The sequence below is a fragment of the Cyprinodon variegatus genome, unplaced genomic scaffold (genome assembly GCF_000732505.1).
Source record: "Cyprinodon variegatus isolate N-32 unplaced genomic scaffold, C_variegatus-1.0 Scaffold681, whole genome shotgun sequence".
Classification (NCBI taxonomy): Eukaryota; Metazoa; Chordata; class Actinopteri; order Cyprinodontiformes; family Cyprinodontidae; genus Cyprinodon; species Cyprinodon variegatus.
This window is the reverse complement of record NW_015151134.1, coordinates 375,064-398,540: the sequence shown is the minus strand read 5'-3', so window position 1 is coordinate 398,540 and position 23,477 is coordinate 375,064. Positions and strand designations below refer to the sequence as shown.

Below are 23,477 nucleotides of genomic sequence, written 5' to 3'. Positions count from 1 at the left end.
CATCCATCCATCCATCCATCCATCCATCCATCCATCCATCCATCCATCCATCCATCCATCCATCCATCCATCCATCCACTCGTCATTCTATCCGTCCATCCATCCAATTCGAGATTAAACTGCTGCTGTTTTGTCAGTTTCATAATTTCTCTGTTAAACCAGAGAATGAATGCATTTTTTTCACGTTTTGTTTGTGTTTTTTTTAAAACGGCAGTAAATCAAACACCAGTCTAAGATTATGAGAGGAATCAACCTGAGTGAAAAAAAGAGAAAAAATAAGATCAGAAATCACAGTTTATATATAAACTAATTAACTACAAGTTAAGGAAAAAAATAATAGTCAGGAAATAAGCACTCAACTTCTAGCGCTTAAAACGGATTAAATACCCAAAGTTTATTATAGATCAATTCGGTCTGTGGAAAAGCAAAAATGTTTATAACCAGAGCATCTCCACTCGTGGGGATAAGGCTTGGTCAGAAATGGGCTGAATACCTTTGATGAAACCACTTGACCAGTTACATTTTTCATGGAAATCTTTAAGCTTTCAGAGAAGATCTGATCAACCAATTAGAAGATGACTTAGGGGGAATTTGAAATAGCCAAATTTCAATTTTTGTCTTTCCATTATGACCATATGGTCACATCATCAAATAACATAAAACATGCATATTAAGATTTTTGCATAAATAATAATTCATTAGAGTTATGACTAATCTTTAATTCTGGTAAAGCTTTATTGATTTCATATCCATTATTCACAAGAAGAAAAACTTATAATGTATCATACATTCTCCATGTTGTTGAAACCTGCATGAATAAGAAGGAAGTCAATCTTCATCCATGGCTAATAGAGGCTGTGTGGTGTGACTGAGGGAAAACCTGGAAAAGCAGGATCAAGTTCACAGCTGAGCTGTTTTTTTAAGGTTTCATATGTAAATCCTGAGCTTTAGAAATATATGTCATACATTTATTATGCGTGTTTTTGTAAAATGTAAAATGCGTGACTTTGTAAAAAAAATAATGGAAGAAAATCAAGGAACTAAGGTCTGTGAGCACTGTGACATCTTTTGATACATTTTTTGCTTTATAGAAAATGCAAAGGGAGAAAAACTGGAGCTTTTTCATAGCGTTCATGGTTGGCTGATGGTGCTGTATGAACGGGACTGCAGGCGCAGGTTTACCCCTGATGACCACTGGCTTCGCAAGTAAATAGTTCAAGGCTCTGTCAGCTCTCATAATGGTTTCCAATTTTGGGATTTCCCATTTCGTGATGAATTCATTTTCCGTTCTATTCAGGGATCTGAAGCCGAGCTTATTGTTTCAAGAGCTGGAAAAAGGGAAAAAAAGAGCCCAGCTTCTCCTGCAGTACATCCCACATGTTATACCGCATAAAAATGTAAGTAAACGGGATTTTTCAGATCAAGCATTTGCCGTATCTATTTTCTTTTTTGCATTGTTTGTATCAAATTTCCTGCCTTTGTGATTTCAGAGAGTGCTGCTGTTCAGAAACATCGTCACAAAGGAAAAAGAAAGTTTAGGGTTGGTAGAAACCAGCTCAGCTTCTCCACATGTCACCCATATCACTATTCGCCGCTCACGGATGCTGGAGGTATGCAGCAGAAAAATGCACGTTCATTTTTACATATTTTGTTTTTGTTGTTTTCTTAATAATTGAATTGAACTTGAATTCCCATTATGAAGGACGGATATGACCAGCTCCGCCGGTTACCGGTGAATTCCATAAAGGGAGTTATTCGTGTGAAGTTTGTCAATGACCTTGGAGTGGACGAGGCTGGAATCGATCAGGATGGAGTCTTCAAAGAGTTTCTAGAGGAGATCATTAAAAAAGTTTTTAATCCTGCACTCAATCTCTTCAAGGTAAGCCAGACAAACGGTCCACTTTGTTTTTCTCTAGCTATCTTATTTCTGCAGCTTTTGCCTTGATTTTCCAGACTACAAGTGGAAATGAAAGGTTGTACCCGTCACCCACATCCTACATCCACGAGAACCACTTGCAGCTCTTTGAGTTTGTTGGGAAAATGCTTGGTAAAGCTGTTTATGAGGTAATTTTATTGCTTGAAGTGGTCATTTCTGGGTTTGTTTCTCTGAATTATGGGATCATTAGTTTGTTTGTGTTCCCAGGGCATTGTTGTGGATGTTCCCTTTGCATCGTTCTTCCTCAGTCAAGTCCTGGGCCACCACCATAGTACCTTCTACAGCTCCATAGATGAGCTTCCCTCTCTGGATTCTGAGTTTTACAAAAACCTTACTTCCATTAAGGTCAGAGTCAGTTAATTGGCTTATAAACAGTCTGGAACAAAAGTGGAATATGTCCTCCTCTTTACTTCCAACTTAGTTTGTAAAGCGTTTTTTTTTTTTCAGCGCTACGATGGTGATGTCGGAGATCTAGGACTGACTTTGTCCTATGATGAGGATGTTATGGGGCAGGTAAATACTTTATTGAAATATATAGCAGGTGTTCTATCAAATAGTATCTAAAAGTGCATGTGTTCTTTACAGCTTGTCTGTCACGAGTTGATACCTGGAGGAAAAACTATGCCAGTCACCAATGAGAACAAGTATATTAAAATATGAATTCCATTATTGAAAACATGTGTCTGGGTTGTAAAAGTTTCCTTTGCCAAGTCACAGTCAAACCCTTATGTCATATTCACCCTCAACTGCAGGATCAGCTACATCCACCTGATGGCTCACTTCCGGATGCACACACAGATTAAGGAGCAAACGGCCGCTTTTATCCGGGGCTTCCGCAGCATCATTAACCCAGAATGGCTGCACATGTTTTCCACGCCTGAGGTGCAGCGGCTCATCTCAGGGGATAACGCTGAGATTGATCTCGATGACCTCAAGTAAGCAGAGTCTTTCTTTTTTCTTTTTTTTTTTTTGTCATTCTGAGGTAAACAAAATTTCTTTTCTGTTTATTGGGCCAGTTTTAAATGCTTATCATCATTTTTCCTGCATCTTTCAGAAAGCACACAGTCTACTATGGAGGTTTCCACAGCAGCCACCGTGTCATCATCTGGCTGTGGGACATCCTGTCCAGTGACTTTAATGCTGAAGAGAGGGCCATGTTCCTTAAAGTAGGTTTCAGTTTGTTTTACAGAATTAAATGTTTTCAAACACAGTGATTTTACTATTATTTGCTTTTTAAATATGTTTTCATAGTTTGTTACCAGCTGCTCAAGGCCACCTCTTCTAGGGTTTGCTTACCTCAAACCACCCTTCTCCATCCGCTGCGTGGAAGTTTCAGACGATCAGGTATGCGGTATCATGGGTTCAATGAGGCTTCTTCTGAGTTTTGGGTGGGAAAGGCTGGAAAAAGCTGCAGTTTTCTGCACATTTCCATCTTGTACCAGATTCTCTTAAGTTACACTGGCTTTCGATAGTATTTGGACCGGTTAAACTTTTCTATCTTTTGTCACATTTCAGGCTTCAAACATAGAAATATAAAGTCGGAAAATAAAGTCAGAATTTTTTTCTGTACGAATAAGTTGGAAACTATCATGAAGTGTAACAAAATTTCTTGGCTACAAATAAAAAACTGAAGATAGGGGGCATGTACAATTATCGGCCCCTTTACTTTCAGTGCAGCAAACTCTCTCCAAAAGTTTAGTGTGGGTCTCTGAATGATCCAGTGTTGACCTAAATGACTGATAATGATAATTAAAATTGAGAGACTTGTGTAATCAAGTCTTAATGAACCTGTACTGTTTTAATCTCAGAGGTCTTTTAAAGCACAGAGAGCATCACAAAGTACAAGGAACACAGGTCTAAGATACTGTTGTGGAGAGTTTAAAGTCGAATTTGGATACAAAAAGATTTTCCAAGCTTTAAACATCCAAATGAGCACTATGCAAGGGATTATGTTGAAATGGAAGCAGTATCAGATTGTTGCAAATCTACGAAGACCCTCTAAACTTTCAGATCAAACAAGAAGAAGACTGATCAGAGATGCAGCTGAGACGCCGACCACATTTCACAAAGATATCCATAAAAAGTCTTGTTTAAGGTTTTTCATAAGGCACCTGGGAGACACAGCAAACATGTGAAAGAAGGTGCTCTGGTCAGATTAAGCCAAAATCCAACTTTTTGGCAACAATCCAAAACGTTATTTTTGGTTAAAAAGCAACACAGCTCATTACCCTGAACCCACCACCCCCAGTGTTAAGCACGGTGGTTGCAGCATCATGGTTTGGGTCTGCTTTTCTTGAGCAGGGACAGGGAAGATTCTGGAAGAAAACCTGTTGGATTCTGCAAAAGACCTGATACTGGGACTGAGATTTATCTTCCAACAAGACAATGATCCAAAACCTAAAGCAAAATCTACAATGGAATGGTTCACAGGTAAACATATGCAGGTGTTAGAGTGGCCACGTCAAAGTCCAGACCTGAATCTAATCGAGAATCTGTGGAAAGAACTGAAAACTGCTGTTCTAACGCTCCCCATCAAACCTCACTGAGCTCCAACTGTTTTGTAAGAAAGAATGGGTCAGTCTCTCCATGTGCAAAACTGATAGAGACATATCCAAAGTGACTTCCAGCTGTAATCGCAGGAAAAGCTGGCACTACAAAATATTAACTCCAGGCTGAATCATTTTGTGCATCCAATTTTCTGCTTTTTATTTCTTAAAAAAAGTTTAAAATATCCATTAAATGTTGTTCCACTTCATTATTCTGTTCCACTTGTTGATGGATCTTCACAAAAAAAAAATACAATTTAATATCTTTATGTTTAAAGCCTGAAATGCGGCAGAAGGTCCCAAAGTTAAAGGGAGCAGAATACATTCACAAGGCACTGCATATCTACTGTAGCGCTTAAAAGTTTACACTTTCCTTCTAAACTGACTGATGGACCCTGTAACCACCATCAGTAGTTGGAGCAGACTCTTTTTGGGTCAGAAATGACTGCGATATTTTTATAATACTATACATTTAATGATACTATATATTTTCAGGCTTTCTTACCTTTCTGCAAACTACTGCTCTAAGTAAAAGTTGAAACAGGGAAAAATGTCAGCAAAAAGTATATCTTAAATTCCCTATAAAAGATGTCTGATGTGACTTAATGCTCTACATGATTAAAAGATGCTTTAAACAGGTTATTGCGCTTTGTTTATCTGATTACATTTGTTGTTTTTCGATGAATTGTGCAGAACATATTTCCTGACATAGGAAGAAAATGGGGAAAAAGGGTCTCAGTCATATTTTTAGGCCACAAAAAAAATCCATCAAATACCTGTGAGACATGCTCAGAAAAAAATGATTTATGCACATTGATGGCTTTATTAAATGTTTACATTTTGTCTGCTGTGTTTAGGACACAGGGGATACCCTCGGCAGTGTCCTTAGGGGCTTCTTCACGATCCGGAAGAAGGAGCCCGGTGGTCGACTTCCTACTTCGTCTACGTGTTTCAATCTTCTCAAGCTGCCCAACTACAGCAAAAAGAGCATCCTGCGTGACAAACTGCGCTACGCCATCAGTATGAATACAGGCTTCGAGCTCTCCTAACTCTGCTTTGGGACAATCTGCTCAGAGTGGATGTGTTAAAAAAAAAAAAGGTGAGCAGGAGGCGCATTAAAAAGCCATCGGTTAAAGGAAGAAGATGGAGGATGAAAGACATAATCTCTTTTTGGCCTCAGTGCCACCTGGATGAGCTCTGACGGAGTTAAACCTGCTCTGTGTCTCAAAGTGGAAGCTGGTCCTGCTAGGCAGTAACGTTTTTTTTTTTTTTTTTTTTTTAACGAATGGGCATTTCATATATTTGACATAGTAACACACAATTATACCACTAGTTTAATCTCCATTTCTCAGGCTTAACAGAATAACTCTTTGATCTGAGGCCACCACTTTAACACAACTGGAAAGCAATACGGATGCAAAGCAAGCCATCAGAAACAAAGTCGACTGATCATTATTGATATGTTGTCACGTCTGATGAATCCGGAAAATGCATTTTCAAAAATGTTCATTTCTTTTTGTGTGTAAGACAAATCCGTGTCTTTAACCTCCGAGAAAACAAAGAGCGTACTCAAAGCCTTGGCCTGGCATTAATAACCCTCTGGAGGATCATTTAAACTTGCTAAAAGGAAACTGATTGACCCTTGAGATCTGTTCTGTTCTGTGTATGTCTGAGAGTCAAGCATCACCCTCAGTTCTACTCAGAGTATAATCATTGCTGTTATTTGATATAAAGATGTCCTTGCTGTAGCATCAGTTACCTTTAAGAAAAGAAAATGAACTGAAAATAATTTGTCAATGTTTTTACCTTCTGGGTAGAGCAGATCTGTCCTATGTACTACATCTCTTCTTAACACTTACTTTTTAAATCATGAAGTAGATCAGTCTTGTATGTATTTTATACCAGAAAACCATGTTTGCTCCACCTCATATTAATGCTGAGTGCCTCATGTCTAACCATTACCACATTCTAGTACGTGTAGTTTCCTTCAACTCTTAACGAACTACCACTTTTTGGAAGAAAAAGCCATAGATATTTGGGCTGTGGTCCTGGACTTCTTCTCTAAAACGGACAGAGTACAAACTGTAACAACCATGGTGGTTTTACTGTCAATCTCTCTGAACTCTGTGGACATTTTTCTTTAAGCCATCTCTCCCTCTGAAGACCTTTTAAAATGATGTCACAGACTGACTTGTCAACCAAATACAATGACCCGATTGGATGGCGTTCCCTTGAAAATGTGGCACTGGTATGAGTCTGAATATTCTTTCAAACAGGGTTTTACACCAAAAAGTCACGTAATCAGAAAAAAACAACCCACTTTGACTCAACGATTTTAAGAAACATTTTAAAATCTTCAATTTCTTTAATATGCAAGAATAGGTTTTCTGTTATGAATGACAATTTGTTTCTAACTACTTGAACTATGGCCTCTAACGTGTTTAAAAAGTGAATGTGTGTATAGGGCTGGTGGAAATTTTACATACACTACGTATAATTATGAATAACATTCATTTTGAACTTTTAAAAGCACATCTGAAGGAGTCTGATGTGATCATGTAGCACTCAACGAGTGATTTTTAAAGAAAATATAATTGGTTGCACAAGTTTAATTTTTTTTTCTTTTGTGTAAAACTGTACAAACAGCATTAAATCCATACATATAGGTCCCAGTAGTTGGTTTAATGTCAGTTATCTATATGCAAATTGAAATGCTTTATATGTCTATCAAATATCTTCTGGTGTATCTGGCTGGAGGTTTGGACGCACTTCTTAGCAGAAATGGTAAAGGTATTGATTTATTGGCACACTGTAATCATATTCCATGAATTTGAAGTAGGATTGAGGCTGTCTGTAGAGATCAATGGTTGAATGGTGCAAATAGTTTTGTGTGGGATCACTTTGGATCACCCAAGCCTTCCCCTATCAGCCATATGACCTTGGTTTCCTGGTACTGCCCGTCTACATTTGGGATCATTGTGCTGTTGAAACACCGACTTCTGTCCATTTTTTTTTAAAACAACTTACTGCTCATTTTAGGCAAACTGAGGAATTTTGAAGTGATAACCTTTCATTATCGCATCTGCTTTGTGTGTTTTAATAGTACTGCTACAGCCCTAATTCCCTGATCAGAATGCTGCTGCCACCATGTCTGGGTGCTGTTACTGTGCTTTAGAATGTGCTTGTGTTTGTGGGGTCAAAAACCTTCATCATCATAAAGGCTTGGCATTAATTAGAACATTTAAAATGTTAACCCTAGCTAAACTTTACAGTTTTTGATCCCTACACTGGAAAAACAATTGAAATCTAGATAAATCATGTTTTTCTTAAAATAAATGCATTTGTTCTTGGATTGAGGAGGTAAAAGAGACATTTTGCCAATGGAACAAGATAATTTACATGTAAAATAAGAAAACACAATTGCATTGTCTTATTTCAAGAGAATATTATTGAATTATCTTATTTTAAGAGTCAAAATCCTCATTCCATTTGCAAACTATCTCATTTACCTACACAAATTAAGGGTATGTACACTTAATTTAAGAATTAAGATTAGATCGTTTTTACAGTGTAGTTTCGATCCCCAGTCGGCCAACTGAAAGAGGCCCAGTTATACAATTAAAGAGGGTATGTAAGTCTCCACTCCTCTTTCATTGCAGGGCATCATCTAAATTGACAAGACATATGCCTGATGATGCTGCAAGAATCCAGCAGACCAATGGCTCCTTATTGCCGTTTAATTTCTCTCATACATACCAGGATGTTCCCAAAGTTTTGTGGTCCTAATAATGTCCCATTTTCCCTCATTATCACAACCTGTGAAAGCATGTGTGCCAACAAGAGCATCGAATAGGTCAACCACAAGGAGCTGGAAAAGGTTTCTGACTATGAGTGCCACATTACAGATAGATGACATCTGTATCCTCACTAACAACACCTGTGGCTTGGTTCTGACTGGCATGGTTAGTATGTAAAAGATTCTGCATTTTTCCCTTTTTCTGGGAAGATTTTACTTGTTTACTTGTTTTACTTTGTTCCAGTCTGTTTCCTCGACAATAGTGTGTCTCTCCAGAGAGTGTAAACACCATCTTATTCTTAAGCATTTGATAATCCTGTCAAACACCACATCTGTAACTCCACTATGTCCTCCCTCACTATTTGCTTCAGCACAGTTCCAGCAGACATGTTATCTTCCTGTAATCTGGATTAGAAATTGCCCAACGCAGTGGAACAAGTGGATGAACCAAGACATTTAAAAAAAAAAAAAAATATATATATATATATATATATATATATATATATATATATATATATATACTTTACAAGACCAAAATACAAGACCACCTATTTCTTTTCTCAGTCTTACTCTATGATTTTTATGCTTGAGAATGCATTCAAGTTCTGTTTTTTCATTGTGTTATGGAACATAGTTTTTGGGGATCCTTTTTTCTAAATTTCCTGTTGAACTCTTATAGGCTTTCTCTCCAGCCTGGTGAGTTTGCAGCAAACCATGGCTGTGTTTGGGGATTCCTCCAGAAAGAGTAATAATATGTAAATTAAATTGGGGTTAGGGGTTTACCCAACTTTTCTCCATCAATTCTAAAAAACTTTTGACCTTTTTTCCTGTGCTGCTCTGCTCCATGTGTTTGTAGATCTTAATATTTTCCAGATCTGTCTTAGATACTGAGATCTCTTTTCTGCAGTGAAATATTATCTGGTCACGGCTCCAATTTTTAAGCACCATGGAATGAAGGCCGTGTTTTCTGCATGATGCATCATCCACTATCCTTCTCTTGATGTTTGATTTGGAGAAATCCCAACAATATCCACGCAAAGCATTAATAACACTAAGAGGGGACCATTGTATCCTCTGAGGTAGGAACTCAATGAAATGTATCAAAGTGAGTTGACATGAGGCTTGCTCAAGGGTTTCTTCAAATCTAGGCTGTGGTGCTTCATCACACAAGTTGTCGACTTCTTTCAGTTTCTTTAAGTCGAATCCTCAGGATGGTTTTGCTCAAGCAAAGGATAAAACTTTTCCAGGCTTGCGTCAGGACAGCCTCATATGTTACATCAACAACCCCTGTGATTGAACCATCAGCTATCTCTCATATTTTTAAAGGTCCAAAACACCAGCTTCTGCAAAATATTTTTCTTAACTGTTGCCATGAAAAAGCAGTTGGTATAAAATTAGCTGTATTTTAATTAAATTATTTTTTATTAAAACTAAACCCTCTAACTGAATGGCAAAATCCCATTGTTCACCTTTCAGTGAAATAAATATATCAATTGGTTGGAATTAAGGTGTAGTGAAAAATGTATGGAAGATAAATGATGTTGGGGATAGCTTCTTTGACAGGACACTTATAAGCCGCTTCCGCTTTTTCCTCCGGCTCCAACACTCAGCATAGCACTGCACTGCAGACAGAATCTGGTAAGTGAAGTAATATTGTATAGGTTATTTAGTTAAAGCGCCAGCAGTCAAGTTTTTAAATATAAAGGTCTCTCAAAAGTCTAACCCTGTGAAAAAACCCCTGTTAATAATATTACTATTTTTGAAAATAACCCTGATTTCTGTTAAAATTAAAAAGGCAAAAACATTCACGTTCAGACTATTACAAGCAGATAGATTCCTGATTAGGTCATTTAACACACGTATCCTTTTCTAACCCGTCCTCATAAAAATATCTAAATCAATCGCAACCAGAATCAAAACGAGAAACTAGACTCTGATCCGGAATCATATTATATGAATGTTGGATAGACAAGGGATGTATTTTGCAATGAGGCCATTATTTGCAGCCAATGAGAAGGACTGATAACAATTGATGGATTACATTTAGTCAGTTTCTGTTTACTGACAGTTGTTTTGGGGAGATTTAAAATTTGAATTAACTATATAAGCTGTATATTTATATTAAACGTATATTTGTTAAATGTAGATTTATAAATAAGATAAAAATCGAAATGAGTTACAAAATAAATGTAACATTTATATATAGTTATGGAGGTGCGGAAATATATCTTATAAAGGTTTTTAAAATATTTAGATATAGATTTAAAGTTGATACTTTTTAAATTGTAAAATACTGTACACATTGCAGTAACATGGAAACCCATCCAGATGAATCCAATTTAGTACTAGCTAAAAATTATAAAATGTGATGTCTTTTTAAAGCACATTTTAATTTGTTATCACCCTCTCCCAATGAAGATATCTTCAGCCTCAACAGGTCCTTCCAGAAAAGGACGTTACATCTCCAAGCTTGCATGTGCAGATCTTAGCTATAAAGAAGGGAATACTCAGTCTCTCCAAACAACTCTTGTTACAGAGAGTACAGTAGTTGTCTTAATTTCACTTAGGGCAATGACTTCCTTGCTTTCTGAAATGGAAGAGTTTACAATTTACCCCAGAACTTATTTTAGATTTCCACTAAACCTATTTTGTGAAAGAGGGCCCAGCTCCCCTTGTGTTGTTATTTACATTAAATGATAATAAAAAAACAAGCTCCAATCCTCTCTGTGCCTCCTGTCAAATATATATGTTCCTCAAAGCTGGCAACACAACAATGTTAAGATTTATTTTTTATCCTTGTTTGTAAAAGAGACTTTTAAAAATAACTGCTTGTTGAATCAAGATTTATACTACTGAAATCTTGCAAATGCATGTAGTGTTTTTTTTTTTTCTCAGTTCAGATTAATTCTTGATTAAAAACACCTGTTTGAACCACTGGCTGACTGACATGCTGCTAGGCTGAAGTTGTGTCCTTATTCACCTTGTGTTTTTTTTTTCTTTCTCTAAATACCACCCATGGGGGATTATGGTGTAAATGCGCACGCATGAGTCAAACGTCTCCCACCAGCTCACTTCCTGGGCCGTGTTTATCGCCACAAAGAGGTGAACAGAAGTTCTCCTTGTGAAGATTTTCCATCTTTCTGCTGCATTTGTTTGTCTCAGCGTAAACTGTAACATGATGAGCAGCCCACCGAGTCCATCTCCAACCCGATGGTTTAAAGCCCTACGCAGGTAAATTCATTTCACTTTGAAGACATCTGCATTTATAATATTTCTAAATTTTTAATTCCTAGAAATAAATGGGATTATAAAAAAGAATCTGTGGCCTTTAGGGTGGTTGGAGGTCAGTCTGCAGCACTGTTAGTTTATATGCATCACCTGATTGGCTGGAGTTGTTAGGATTTTCTACTATCCTCCCTGCCAGTGGGGATTTTTACTGAGTGGGTGCTGAGGCTTAACTTTAAATGAGCCCATTTAAAGAAGGTAAATCAACACTGCTTATTCTTTGACTCGATTTAAAACATGAGTGGGAAAATCAGAGCATGCTATGTTTGTCAGAGGAATGGTCGTCTAACCTGCAGAAGGTATAGTGGTAATGTAGATTGGAAATGTTCCTGAGAATGACCACAATCATGCTGACAGTAGTTTGTTCTTCCAGGACCAGGCTGGGAGAACCCTGTTTAAGAACATACCCTCTGGAGTGTGTGGATCTGCTGAGGAGGGCAAGAATCGCCTTTCAGGCTGGACGCACCCTGAAGGAAGATTTCAGACTGGCCCAGCTGGAGGCTGTGGTACGAATGATAGAGGAGCATGAGTGTGACTTTGTGGATGCTCTTGGAAGGGACCTTCATAAGGTACATTGTCTGTCTTCTTTCAAACATTCAGTGAGAACAAATGAGTGGTTTACTTCTGATTCCTAATAAATTGTTGTTTTGTTGCTCAAACTCAGAAGGAAATTTGAAACATAAGGATTATTGGTGCTTACAGCAAAGGAAAGCCCAAATTTCTGTTTCTTAAAAAGCAATAATATTACATTTGACCAATGCATATTGTTTTTAAACAAAGAAATGTTATGCTATGGCAGGGTTATGAAGTAAAAAAATTGGAAGTTTGAAGTCCTGATGATTTGTTTTTCATGAAGCCTGCCATACACAGACGGGGCTGTATAACAGTTCATAGTGCTCCAACATTGGCTGATGTTAGGGAATTGTCTAAAAGTGCAAAATAGGAAACAAGATAACGCCATCCACAAGAATGTGCCACAAATGGTAATTGCTGCAAGAAACAGACTGCTCACAAAGAGCTTAATCCAATACCACTAACTGAAAGTTTAATGACAGGAAAAAGGACGCTGAAAAAATATTTTTAACTTACTGACTGAGGCTGGATTGCATGATTTAGCCACAGTCACTAAAATTCAATGAAAAACATGCTTCAATTTAATATGACTGAGTTCCAACTTTTAAACTTAATTACGAAAAACTGGTCACTTAGATGTACCTGGAAATGTACCTGAAAATGGAGATATAAAGTGTTTGTCTCATCGCATAGATTCACTGTTTTCTTTCTGTTTCAACCAGCCAAGGTTTGAGACGGTCGTTTTTGAGCTGATCATGGTTAAGAATGAGGCTCTTCATGCCATCAACAATCTGAAAAAGTGGATGGAACCTCAGTCTGTGGAAAAGAATCTGGTGAGAAACCTGTTTGGGTTGCCTTATTTCTCCAAAACATCTTCATAGCAAATAGATTGGGATTATTTAAGGCTTACACAACCTTTTTAGGGGGGGAGGAAAACATTCCAGTCTGGTTTCCACAATGAAATCCATTGTACTTGGTCCAACAAAGCAGATTAAGAATAAGTTGCATTGACCTTTTAAGAATTCAAGTCTTTTCCTTGGCTATATATAGAAATATTTTCACCTGTACTCTAATTTTGAACCTGTGCAGTCCACATGCTTGGATGAGTGTCTGGTGGTCAATGAGCCACTGGGAGTTGTGTTCATCATGGGGACCTGGTGTTGTCCTGTCCAGATGTGTTTGGTTCCTCTGGTTGGAGCAATTGCAGCCGGTAAGCAGGAGAACAGTTTTGTAAACACAACACAGCACATTCAGGAGAATCTCACAGCAGCCGATGTTTTTGCCGTTAATGTAGGAAACTGTGCTCTCCTCAGTCCCTCTGAGCACACCGTGCACACAGCAGAGCTGCTGCATCGTCTAATTCCTTTCTACTTAGATAATGTAAGTAAGCCAGTTATTCAATGCAATTTCACCTCCCAAAAAGAGTCGGATAATGTATAACGTAGGAGGGGGATTACTGAAGTTTCAAAGAGGAATAATTTTGCTGCTTCATTGTTTTTATTTTGTAACATTTATGGAAATTCCTTCAAATATCTAAAGGAAAACAAACAAAAGGGGGTAAAAACACAATAAATAAAAAAAGAAATTCAAAAATAGCAGTTGAGCCAAAATGCATTGGGATGAGTTATGTTCAGTGGTTCTTTTTTTTAACTTTTTGTTGTTTGTTAATTGTGTTCAATTATTTGTTTTTGTAAAAGTGCTTGAAATTGTCAAAATATTGTGTTTTTATGTCTCAAAAGTGATTTTTTTTTTCTGAATTCTTTCTGATTTTTTTCTGAATTTATTCTCATAATATACTGTACCATAGCCCCTTTGTTTTATAAAGGGCTTTATAATAGCAATGATCATCAAAGTGCTTAACAAGTACAAGTAAAATTAAAATAAAAAAGGAAAACAGACAAGCTAGGAGATAAAACAATAAGATGGGTTCAAAACTGTTATATGGTAAAAAAAAAAAAATGAAAATTTGTAGCAGTATATCAAGTATGATTGTTTTCTTGACCCCAACTTTATCATGGTACAAACATTTTGAATCTGACATTCTTGCTTAAGATCATGATATGGAAACTTTTTTCGTCAGCAGTTGATGTATAAAAGTAAAATAGAAGGAAGTAGATAAAAATAAATATGTATTATATTAAGGTAATATGGACACCGTCATTAAACAGTGGCTGATATAGGTGGCGCACAGCTAAAAGCAGAAAGGTCCGAGGCTCACTGATCAGTTTTCAGATTTATTAGAAAACTTTAGATTTTTCCTAAGCTATACAAGAATTAATTGTCCTAATGGCTGTTGGATCAAAGCTTGCCTCATAAATGTGACCTAAAAAAATCTATATATAACCAACATTGGAGAAAGATGATGTAATAAGATGTATACAGTCAGTCTTGCTTGTTTTTTGTCTTTATCAAACTATGATTTATTTTCAGTTTGCTTTAACAACAGGAAGGATAACATTTGAGGGAAAAGCTCTGATAAAACATTTTTGTTTTTCCTCAAGGAATGCTTCCATGTGATTCTTGCAGGCATCAGTGACTTGCCTGAGATCGTGGAGCTTAAATTTGACCATGTCTGCTTCTCAGGTAACGTCCTCTTCATCATTTTAACACACATCTCATGGGTTTAATGGTTGTTTCTGACCTTTAGGAAACAGGGAGGATGGAAACAAGATAGCTGTGGCTGCAGCTCGTACGCTCACACCAGTCACCCTGATTCTTGGAGGAAAGAACCCATGCTTCGTGGACCAGCACTGTGACCTGGCCACCACGGTGCAGCGTATTGCATGGGCACGTTTCCATAATGCTGGACAGAGCATAATGTCCCCCAGTTACATCCTCTGCCACACAGACGTCAAAGCACGGCTGGTGCAAGCCCTGAAATGCTGCCTAATGCAGTTCTACGGCTCTGACCCGCGAGAGTCCCGCAGCTTTGGTCGTATGGTTAATCTGGAGGTTTTCCACCGTACAAGAGAGCAGCTTTGGAGATCTGGCAAGGTGGTTATTGGTGGACAGGTGACAGAGGCAGAGAAGTATATTGGTAAGGACCTACGTCACTGACTCCCTCTAAAATGTCACCTACTTAAACATGCAGAATCTGATTAGGCTCTGCCTTTTATTTTGGCTTGAAGCTCCAACAGTTTTGGCAGAAGTGGCGGAATCGGATCCCATCATGCAACAGGAGGTTTTCGGCCCAGTTCTTCCAATACTGTCTGTAAATGATGTGGATGAGGCGATTGCTTTTATCAATAAGCAAGAGAAACCTCTCTGTGTGTATGCATATTCCACAAACAATAAGGTACATTACACCATCATAGATGATAATATTGGGTTTTTGGTTTTTCTGTGTGACTTTTTTTTTTTTTTTTTTAGATAACTTCCATAAATAAATCCCCGAATCAAGTTGTAAAAATCTATTTAAAGACTATAATTGAATACAAGTTTGAATGTGGATTTCCTATAAACCACACAGGGTCACGTTTTTACAAACACTCCAACTAATATTTGGATAAATGTCAATAAGCAAGTTGCACCTCAGCTATTTGCCTTCTATGACGTTAAAGGGTTTAATTAATAAAACTCCACTAAAATGGTAGATTTTTTTTACTGGCACAGGCCTGGCTTTGAACTTAGCTCATAAATCTGTAGATTAGCTGAGGAAGGTTGCAATTTGAAAGTTCTATTGGTGAATTTCCCCTATTGAGGATTAATAAACTATTTAATAATGTTTTGACTTTCCTCCTTTAATGCAGAAGTAAAACATGTTTCACTCATTTCGTTATGTTTTAGCAATTCTCAGCTCATTGCATTCTTGGACTTTGGTTTCTGAGTTGCACCTAGAATGAGCATTAAGATCAGAGATTCTTGAGCACAGCTGAGTAATTCCTACAAGACGGTGAAACTAAAAACACAACTGGTTTTGTAATTGATTAGAGAGGCTGACGATATTCCTTTAAAGTTCCGGATCCAAACTGCTCTGAATATTTGTGAATGATAAATAAAAGCCCGTTCCAAGGAAAATACAAGTGAAACCTGCTAATGGGCAATAAACAGATTAGGAATTGGGAGTGTATGCATATCTTAGCCTAATTTTGTAACCTTTGGACTTCTAGAGCAAAATTCAGCACTGCATACAGAGTTTTTCTTTTTTCTTCACCTCCTTAAAACAAGACAGGCCAATGGATGGATGTAAATCTGTAAAACATAAACCAAAGGGGCTCTTTACGCATCTGTCTTTATTTCAATGTAGGTCATTTCCAGACTCATGAGTGAGACCTCTAGTGGCAGCTTTTGTTCTAATGACTGCATCTTTCAGAGCCTGATGGTGGCGTTGCCATTCAGTGGAGTGGGTAAGTCGGCCACTTTACAAGCACTGACATGTAAAAAAAATATATATTTATTTTCATCAATCCATGCAACATTTCCTTCTAGGTGCCTGTGGGATGGGGTCCTTTCATGGCCGCTACAGCTTTGATTCCTTCTCACACAGAAAAGCATGCTTGCTCAGAGGAACGCGCTTTGAGTGCATCACCTATCTGCGCTACCCGCCCTATGAAGACCGCAATCTGTCTCTGATGACATGGGCCTGTACGCTGTCCCAGAAGAGCCAGGGCTGGTGCCAGATCATGTGACTATCACAAATACTGTTAGCAGAAGCCCCTCAGAATGGAACTTATCCATAGCTAGTCTCATGGGAGGGAGATTCTAATTAATGTGGGGTCTAAAGGTTAATCTAAATTATTTTAGGTTTATGATGCATTGCTGTGTTTAATGTGTAAAATAATGTCACTGTACATGCACTGTTTAAGTGATTTATTTAGTCTGTACTAAAAACACTCTTGAATGTAAAAATGTCAACACAACAGAAGTATCTGAAGCCATCAATGTAGAAATACAGCTTTTGATTAATAGATGTGTTCATTCAGGTCTCCTGTAGATCTTTTCCTCTTTGGCTTCCTTCATGGCTGCATATCTGGCAACTGTAAAGAGGTAATCACTCAACCTAAGTACAAAAAAAAGAAAAAAGAAAAGTTGTTAGCTTTATCAGATGCTTACTTTGAATCCAAGTATTTTTAGCATATAATCCTGACCTGTTGAGGAACTTGGCAACATCTGGATCCGCCTCCCCTGAACGCACAATTGGAGCAACACTGTGTAGAAAAAAAACAGAAATCTAGAAAACGGCAACGGTAAAACAAGAAATGTATCCAGAGTAGAAGCGTCAAAGGTCCTATACACAGGTTAAAAAAAACAAAAAAACAACAACACCGATGTTCAGAAGTAGATCCAGCAATCAACCCTGAAAAAAGACATCTATATAGATCATAAATCTGTCAAATTCTGATCGGCAACACTGAGAAACAACATTATCCAAACAGTCTCTAGAAATAAAAAGCCAAACAATCTTGGGGTTGGCATAGAATTCAAAGAGAACCAATTTCCATTACAAAGCCTATGGGTTTAATGTTTAACATGTGAATCAACTTTATAACAAGATGTCTGTTGGATTCACATTTCAAAGATTAAACCCAAAAGGTTCACGAGTAAGAGTTGTTGAAACTATGTTTACATTTGAGCTTTCCCCAATTTTCTAAGTTTTATTTAGGTTACATATTAGGCGACCAAATTTTTATTCAACATTTGCTATAAAGGTAGATTCGATTGAATACAATGAACAAATAAGAAAAAATAGAGGGTAGTCTATAATTTTTCCATAACTTTACACAGTATCTGTAACATGATGCCTACACCACCATGCTCCACGGCATACTGGCATCTAATTTTAGTGTCTATTGTTTTATTTATTTGTGTAGTAATTTTCTTCCGATAGTTTGTGATCATCTTGGCTGAGCTATTATTTTCTCCACCTCTTTAAGCATTTGCCCTTTCTAATAACCTGTTTAAAATCCGCTGCATCTGTCTTTATATATTAGCTGACTGTTTTGTTTGTTTACAGAATGATCAATTAACTTCCACCCTGCTAACGTCTTCATTGGCCCCTTTTTAATCCATAACTTCATTAGACTCAATTAGCGACATTCATGTCATGGGCTAATTGGTTTATATTACTCTACTACACATATTATTACATTATTTGTCATTTAGAGAAATATTTCTACCAAAAACAGATAAAGATCTGTGATTTCATTTATCAAAGATTGTAATTTATACTACAACTGTGTGTATGTAAAATAGATTTCAGGTTTATCTAGCCATGTTTAGCTCTCCTCACACCTGCATTAAGCTACAAATGGTTCGTGCAAAGCACTACATGAGAGTCGCTCTGTATTTAAATGAGCCAGCTGATGACAATTGCTAACAATTGCAAACACAGAGAGGAGAGATAAAATAAAGATAAAAAGGTTCACTAGCCGCAATAGTGGCATGACAAAAAAGATTAAGAATAGCAACAGAGTCATGGATGGACTGTTATCAATAAGGACACCCAAGGTGGCAGGCAGTACTGTGCATTATTGATACATTTAAAGATGTTTAAAGAAGTGATTAAAAGATGCAATGAATAGAATTAAAAAAGCCAACAATCTGGATAAGCTGTCCAAGTAGCTATCTTTGAGATAAAAAGGTCAGTTACATTGTCTTATTATATGTAGATGTTTAAGGGTGTTCCATAGCCAGGGTGAAAACCAAACTGCTCCGCTTGAAGCCAAGGTTCGACAATCAGCTAAACTCCTTTTTTCCAGCACCCTGGTTATATTTAATTCTATTCCTTCAGTACAGTGCACCCAGCTACCCATCTGTTGTTTAGTGCATCAGAGCAGCGTGCACTGACTACCTAATATAGAGGGATGGTGGACCAGACTCTCCAATACTCAGAACATAGATCCAACAGCAATGATCTAAGGAGTCTGATTGGCTGATATACCAGTAATCATCATCGGTCTAGAAATTTTGGTGATCCCTCAAAATTCTTCTATTTTCAAAATCCTCCAGCAGCATTAAACTGCACTAATAAACAGTATTCATCTATGGTACAACTCACCCGGTTTATCATCATCTGGGAAAGAGATGTAATGGTGAGCAATCCTTAGAATATTGTTCGCACTTAAGGGATTTGAGCTGCTCACAGGCTGAAGGAGGAGTTACACTGGAATGCTTATGAGGACCTGATCTATGATGTTTTAAATAGAAAGTTCAGAATTCAGTTCTTCACCACAGAGTCTTCCCCTTTCCTCTAAAATGTGCGTACACGAGTCAGAGTTGGCGTGAGGGAACGCGTTTTAAAGCCGATTTAGTTTTTTGATCACAACCTTTGTGCATGAAGTTGTGTATGCAATCGTGATAAATCCAATCCCTATTTAGTGACATTGGACAGCTTTTATTTGACTCCAAATGTGTGTGCAGAAACTGACCTACGTTCTGCTCTCCGACAGACTGTCCGTGCTAGGTGCAAAGCTGCGCTGCTTTTTCCACCAGACTGTAAAAAAAACACATACTCAATATCAATGATCTAATCTTTAACAGATCTAAAGGAGCAGAAATATGCTTACAGGTAAAATGAAGTTATTTAGTGGTGGGAGTTCCTCCGTAAAATTATCAATCCACGTTTCCAGGTCAGTGATTGCCTGAGGAGTGAATTTTGTTCTTTCTAGTTTAGGAAAAAAGAAATTTAGATCAGTAGTGAAAAAACAATGAGATCAGACCAGCATGTATTTGCATACGTCTATGGCTTTCCCTTGCAGATGATCGAGGAGTAGCAATATTGGAGCCAACATCTTGAAGAACGCACTGGATCTGCAATAAACAAACAAACAAAAAAAAAATATTGGATAAGCCACTTGTTCAGTTTTGTTTCTCCTCAATCAGCTTTTTGTGCTGAAACCAACTTGCACTGTTCTCCCTGACAGTCAGGAGAGCAGAGTGCAGGTCGGTTTTAGGACACAAGATACATTTCACATGAAAACCATACCTTGTCCAGCTGACCTGTGAACATGTGACCTTTGTCGAGGCAAAATTCTCGAGCCAATCTGTAAAGGAAGAAGGTATATCAGAAAAATCTTTGATTAAAAAACTACCAGTAAAAGGATTTCAATTTGAACTGCTGACATTTTAGTTTGTCAACAGCTCTATAGAAAGAAAGAAAAGACTTTCTCTTTAAAACCGTTTAGCATTCACAGCATTGACCAACTCAAATTTCAATGAAACTGAGAAAATACTTTTTCCTCAGTAATAGTTTTGGTTTTCCTATAGCAGCAGGATATAAGTCATTTTTTACTTTAAAACAAGTAAAAAAAAATCACAAATACTGGTGATGACTTTAAATATAAAGGTTAAGAACATCACATTACTGATACCAACTCACTCAAACACTGAATCAGTGAATAGTCAGCACTTTTATGCATGATTATCATTTCTATTTTCTGTACTGTCATTTACATTTTATTGAGCTCTGAGGCAGTTTATTGTTTTATTATATGCAGAATTATTTTTCTTGTCTGATGACACAATTCTATGCAGTTATTTTAACCATTTAACAAGATAAAGTACTCTAAATACCCATGTGCATAAAATTAATTTTCAATGTAATAATACATATTTTACCCTATTATTGATGACAACTCATCTGTATTCCCCAAAGCTTCAAAAATGTGATCTTCCTTTGGCCTCCTTTCTCCTGTGAATGTGCTGGAGAAACCTACAAAGAAGGAATAAACCTGTTTGTATTGTTTTTTTTTTTAAATATACATATTATGAACATTTATTTGATTTTAGGGAGACATGTAATAAACCAACACAGAGTGGAGGTCATTTTGATTTGAACCAAAATGACTAATCGTTTTAATTTTCAAACATTGTTTTCTTGAATAACTTATAAAGCTGAGATTTGAAGCACAAAAATATCTGAAAATTAACATCAGTATTCTCTCTCATTCTCTGATTGTTTTCCAGAAATATTAATCTTAGCAGTATATGCTGGAGAACCTGGGCACACACAAAAGAGAGTCTACTTTTCTCAAAGATGTCATACTTGCATACTTTTATTTTGGGCTATTGGGTATACTTCAATACAAAAACCATGTGGCATTCAAATCTAAATACACATAGAACTCAAACCTCAGTGCACCAACTGCTTATTTAACTTGTATAGCGGAGGTCTTCAACAGTGCCAGGGGCCTGATGATGGTTTGAGGCCCCTGGCGGTTGCCTACTATGCCTGTATGGTAAGTCCGCCTCTGCTGATACAAATACCGATATATATTTTTTTATATTTACATTTGCTTTATCATCCAAAGGATGACTTTTAATTGTTTTATTGTGTTTTTCGTCATTTGGACATTTATAGGTGACCGTTTTATTAACATAAATAAAAAAAACTATGGTTTGTGCCTTTTTCCACTGAGACAGAACAGCACCTCGGACTGAATTATTTTGCCAAAAATCAAAATTGTTATTTTTTTATTTTTATTTTTTACCACAATTGCGCTCCTATTTTGATTTTCCTTTGAAGATTTTTATAATTTTCATGAGCTTGATAGCTTGTCTTTTCAGTTGGAGTGAATTGTCACTGGACATTAATGTTGCATAGGAAAGTGCTCACTTCTAGCACACATGTAGAGTATGGAAATAATCTGTGTAGCGGTTAACCCGCTTTAAATATACAACATACCACAACCAAAAGGGCTGCAGTGGTAAAGTCTTTAGTTTAGGGCTTAAATGATTAATGACTAATAATCAAACTAATTTAGTATAGAGAATCTAAAATATGCCTTTAGCTGACAGAGCGGCCCACCTAGCAGTAATTATATCAAAATGAAAAAAAATATAAACATTTTGCGGTTAGGATAAAAAAATGTATTGTCAATATGCTCTATTCAGAACTCTTCATATGGAAACATTTTAGCATCACCTGTTTCAATCTAGTAAAAAATCTTTAAGTAACCTTCGGCTCTCCCATCATTAATCGAAAAATAAAAAATCAACAGATTAATCGATTTGCAAAATAATCGTTAGTTGCAGCCCTAGTTTAGTTACTATGGTAAATATGATGTGAGTAAAAGTGAGTGCTCTTGCAATGTAAAAATTGCACTTTGATAAAATGTGATTATATTGCAGGTGCAATTAATTGTCCAGCCCTAGCAATAAACTGACAGGTGCATTTTTTGACAAAACAGCAACAGTGCCTAAAAGAGTGAATCTGAAACTTAATCATCAATTTCACCACAATAGTATCGATCAAATACCAATACCAACTTATCAATATCATTGAGATTTTGGATCGATCTGCCCAACATTGTTGTGTAACAGACACAACAGTGAAGGAAAAGGTGCTTTGGTCAGATGAGACCAAAAATGAACCTTTTGGCTTGAGTAGAAGTTCATAAATACAGATAAACTAATAGTGCAAGTCAACCTAACCTCAGCATTGCCTCAGTGAACCATGGTGCTGCTGCCTCATGCTAAGGGAATCAAGTGAGAGTTCAGATAAGGAGGATATAAGGCCAAAAACAGCTTAAAAATAGAAGAGAAGTTGTTCAAGGCAACTGACCCAGGGATACCCATTTGAATGATACTTGGATCTTCAACATAGTTAGAACTAACATCCCTCTGCTTCAACACACCTTTAAGACCCCATCTAATGATGAAAACATACCCTTGTGTTAAAATGGCCTAGTCAAAGTCCAATTCTAAATCCAATAGACAACATTTTGTAATAATCGCCTAGACACTCTCAAAGAAGAAAGACACATTTTCAATTTACATGTGTAAAGTTGGTAGAGACAGAGTGGATGGAGCCAAAGATACTTTTACAAAGTATTAACCCAGGGACTGAATACATGATCACATCACAGCAGAAGTATAAAACAACCATATCTGTTACACAGGGCGGATTTACCTTTATCTCCAGTTTTGGTGTATATTTTTGGTGACCTTTCTTCTCCAGTGGCATAACTATTAGAAAAAAATAATAAATAAAAAATGTTAAAGAGACGAAATTATATATAATAAGCAAGTATTAGGATTCACTGTCTCGTATAAATTATATATAAAAATAATAATAATAAATAAGAGTAGTATGAAAGGTTTGCATCAAGGACTCTTCTGTTGTTATGAAAGCAGGCGTCAAAGAAGGCGGCACTTTAAACATGTCAGTTATAGTTTACCTTCGGTCTAATATCAGAGGTGTATGTTTCCGATATTCGTTTATGATCCTCGGTGTCCGCAACAAACAGCGGAGGAGAGCAGGTTTGATAATAACCGATGTCATAACGAGCTAAATGTAGCAGCTGCGTCTGAGCGCTGTCCAGTTACGAATTTTGTCCCTCTACTGTGTCCGTAGTTTGAAGGCGTTTCGTTTTCATCGCACGATTGGTCAACTCATCACGTG

At 37.0% G+C, this 23,477-nt stretch overlaps 3 protein-coding genes across 3 annotated transcripts in view; 2 read left to right on the top strand and 1 right to left on the bottom strand.

Moving 5' to 3' along the window:
- ube3b (ubiquitin protein ligase E3B) overlaps positions 1-5,786 on the top strand; it is a 13,039-nt gene extending 7,253 nt beyond the window's left edge. Inside the window, exons 16-27 of the mRNA XM_015394368.1 lie at positions 1,092-1,206; positions 1,298-1,397; positions 1,491-1,610; positions 1,703-1,879; positions 1,954-2,064; positions 2,144-2,281; positions 2,384-2,449; positions 2,522-2,580; positions 2,689-2,871; positions 2,991-3,102; positions 3,188-3,280; positions 5,340-5,786. Of these exons, the coding sequence (XP_015249854.1) occupies positions 1,092-1,206; positions 1,298-1,397; positions 1,491-1,610; positions 1,703-1,879; positions 1,954-2,064; positions 2,144-2,281; positions 2,384-2,449; positions 2,522-2,580; positions 2,689-2,871; positions 2,991-3,102; positions 3,188-3,280; positions 5,340-5,531 (1,466 nt within the window). The 3' untranslated portion in view covers positions 5,532-5,786. The remainder of the gene's footprint in view (positions 1-1,091; positions 1,207-1,297; positions 1,398-1,490; positions 1,611-1,702; positions 1,880-1,953; positions 2,065-2,143; positions 2,282-2,383; positions 2,450-2,521; positions 2,581-2,688; positions 2,872-2,990; positions 3,103-3,187; positions 3,281-5,339) is intronic.
- Positions 5,787-11,725: 5,939 nt separating this feature from the next.
- Positions 11,726-16,764, top strand: LOC107097252 (aldehyde dehydrogenase family 3 member B1-like). Its single transcript, XM_015394332.1, has 10 exons — positions 11,726-11,862; positions 11,937-12,132; positions 12,859-12,969; positions 13,226-13,346; positions 13,431-13,516; positions 14,638-14,719; positions 14,784-15,173; positions 15,265-15,431; positions 16,383-16,482; positions 16,565-16,764. The coding sequence occupies exons 1-10, from the start codon at positions 11,801-11,803 to the stop codon at positions 16,762-16,764; spliced, it is 1,515 nt and encodes a 504-aa protein (XP_015249818.1). The 5' UTR covers positions 11,726-11,800.
- Positions 16,765-16,926: 162 nt separating this feature from the next.
- Positions 16,927-23,398, bottom strand: mmab (methylmalonic aciduria (cobalamin deficiency) cblB type). The gene is made up of 9 exons (XM_015394338.1): positions 23,254-23,398; positions 22,986-23,041; positions 20,693-20,786; positions 20,061-20,118; positions 19,813-19,885; positions 19,642-19,739; positions 19,504-19,568; positions 17,224-17,283; positions 16,927-17,135 (listed from the first exon to the last, which is right to left on the bottom strand). The coding sequence occupies exons 1-9, from the start codon at positions 23,355-23,357 to the stop codon at positions 17,051-17,053; spliced, it is 693 nt and encodes a 230-aa protein (XP_015249824.1). The 5' UTR covers positions 23,358-23,398; the 3' UTR covers positions 16,927-17,050.
- Positions 23,399-23,477: the final 79 nt, after the last annotated feature.

Bases quoted from the DNA above. Each gene is read 5' to 3' on its own strand.
- mmab (XM_015394338.1), bottom strand. From the start codon at position 23,357: ATGACATCGGTTATTATCAAACCTGCTCTCCTCCGCTGTTTGTTGCGG. The intron at 19,886-20,060 runs GTATGGTTTTCA...TGTTTATTGCAG, and splicing joins TCACAGGTCAGCTGGACAAG to ATCCAGTGCGTTCTTCAAGA. The intron at 17,284-19,503 runs GTCAGTTTCTGC...TTTTCTACACAG, and splicing joins TGTCGGAGAGCAGAACGTAG to TGTTGCTCCAATTGTGCGTT.
- LOC107097252 (XM_015394332.1), top strand. From the start codon at position 11,801: ATGAGTGGGAAAATCAGAGCATGCTATGTTTGTCAGAGGAATGGTCGT. The intron at 13,517-14,637 runs GTAAGTAAGCCA...TTTTTCCTCAAG, and splicing joins TTCCTTTCTACTTAGATAAT to GAATGCTTCCATGTGATTCT. The intron at 15,432-16,382 runs GTACATTACACC...ATTTCAATGTAG, and splicing joins CATATTCCACAAACAATAAG to GTCATTTCCAGACTCATGAG.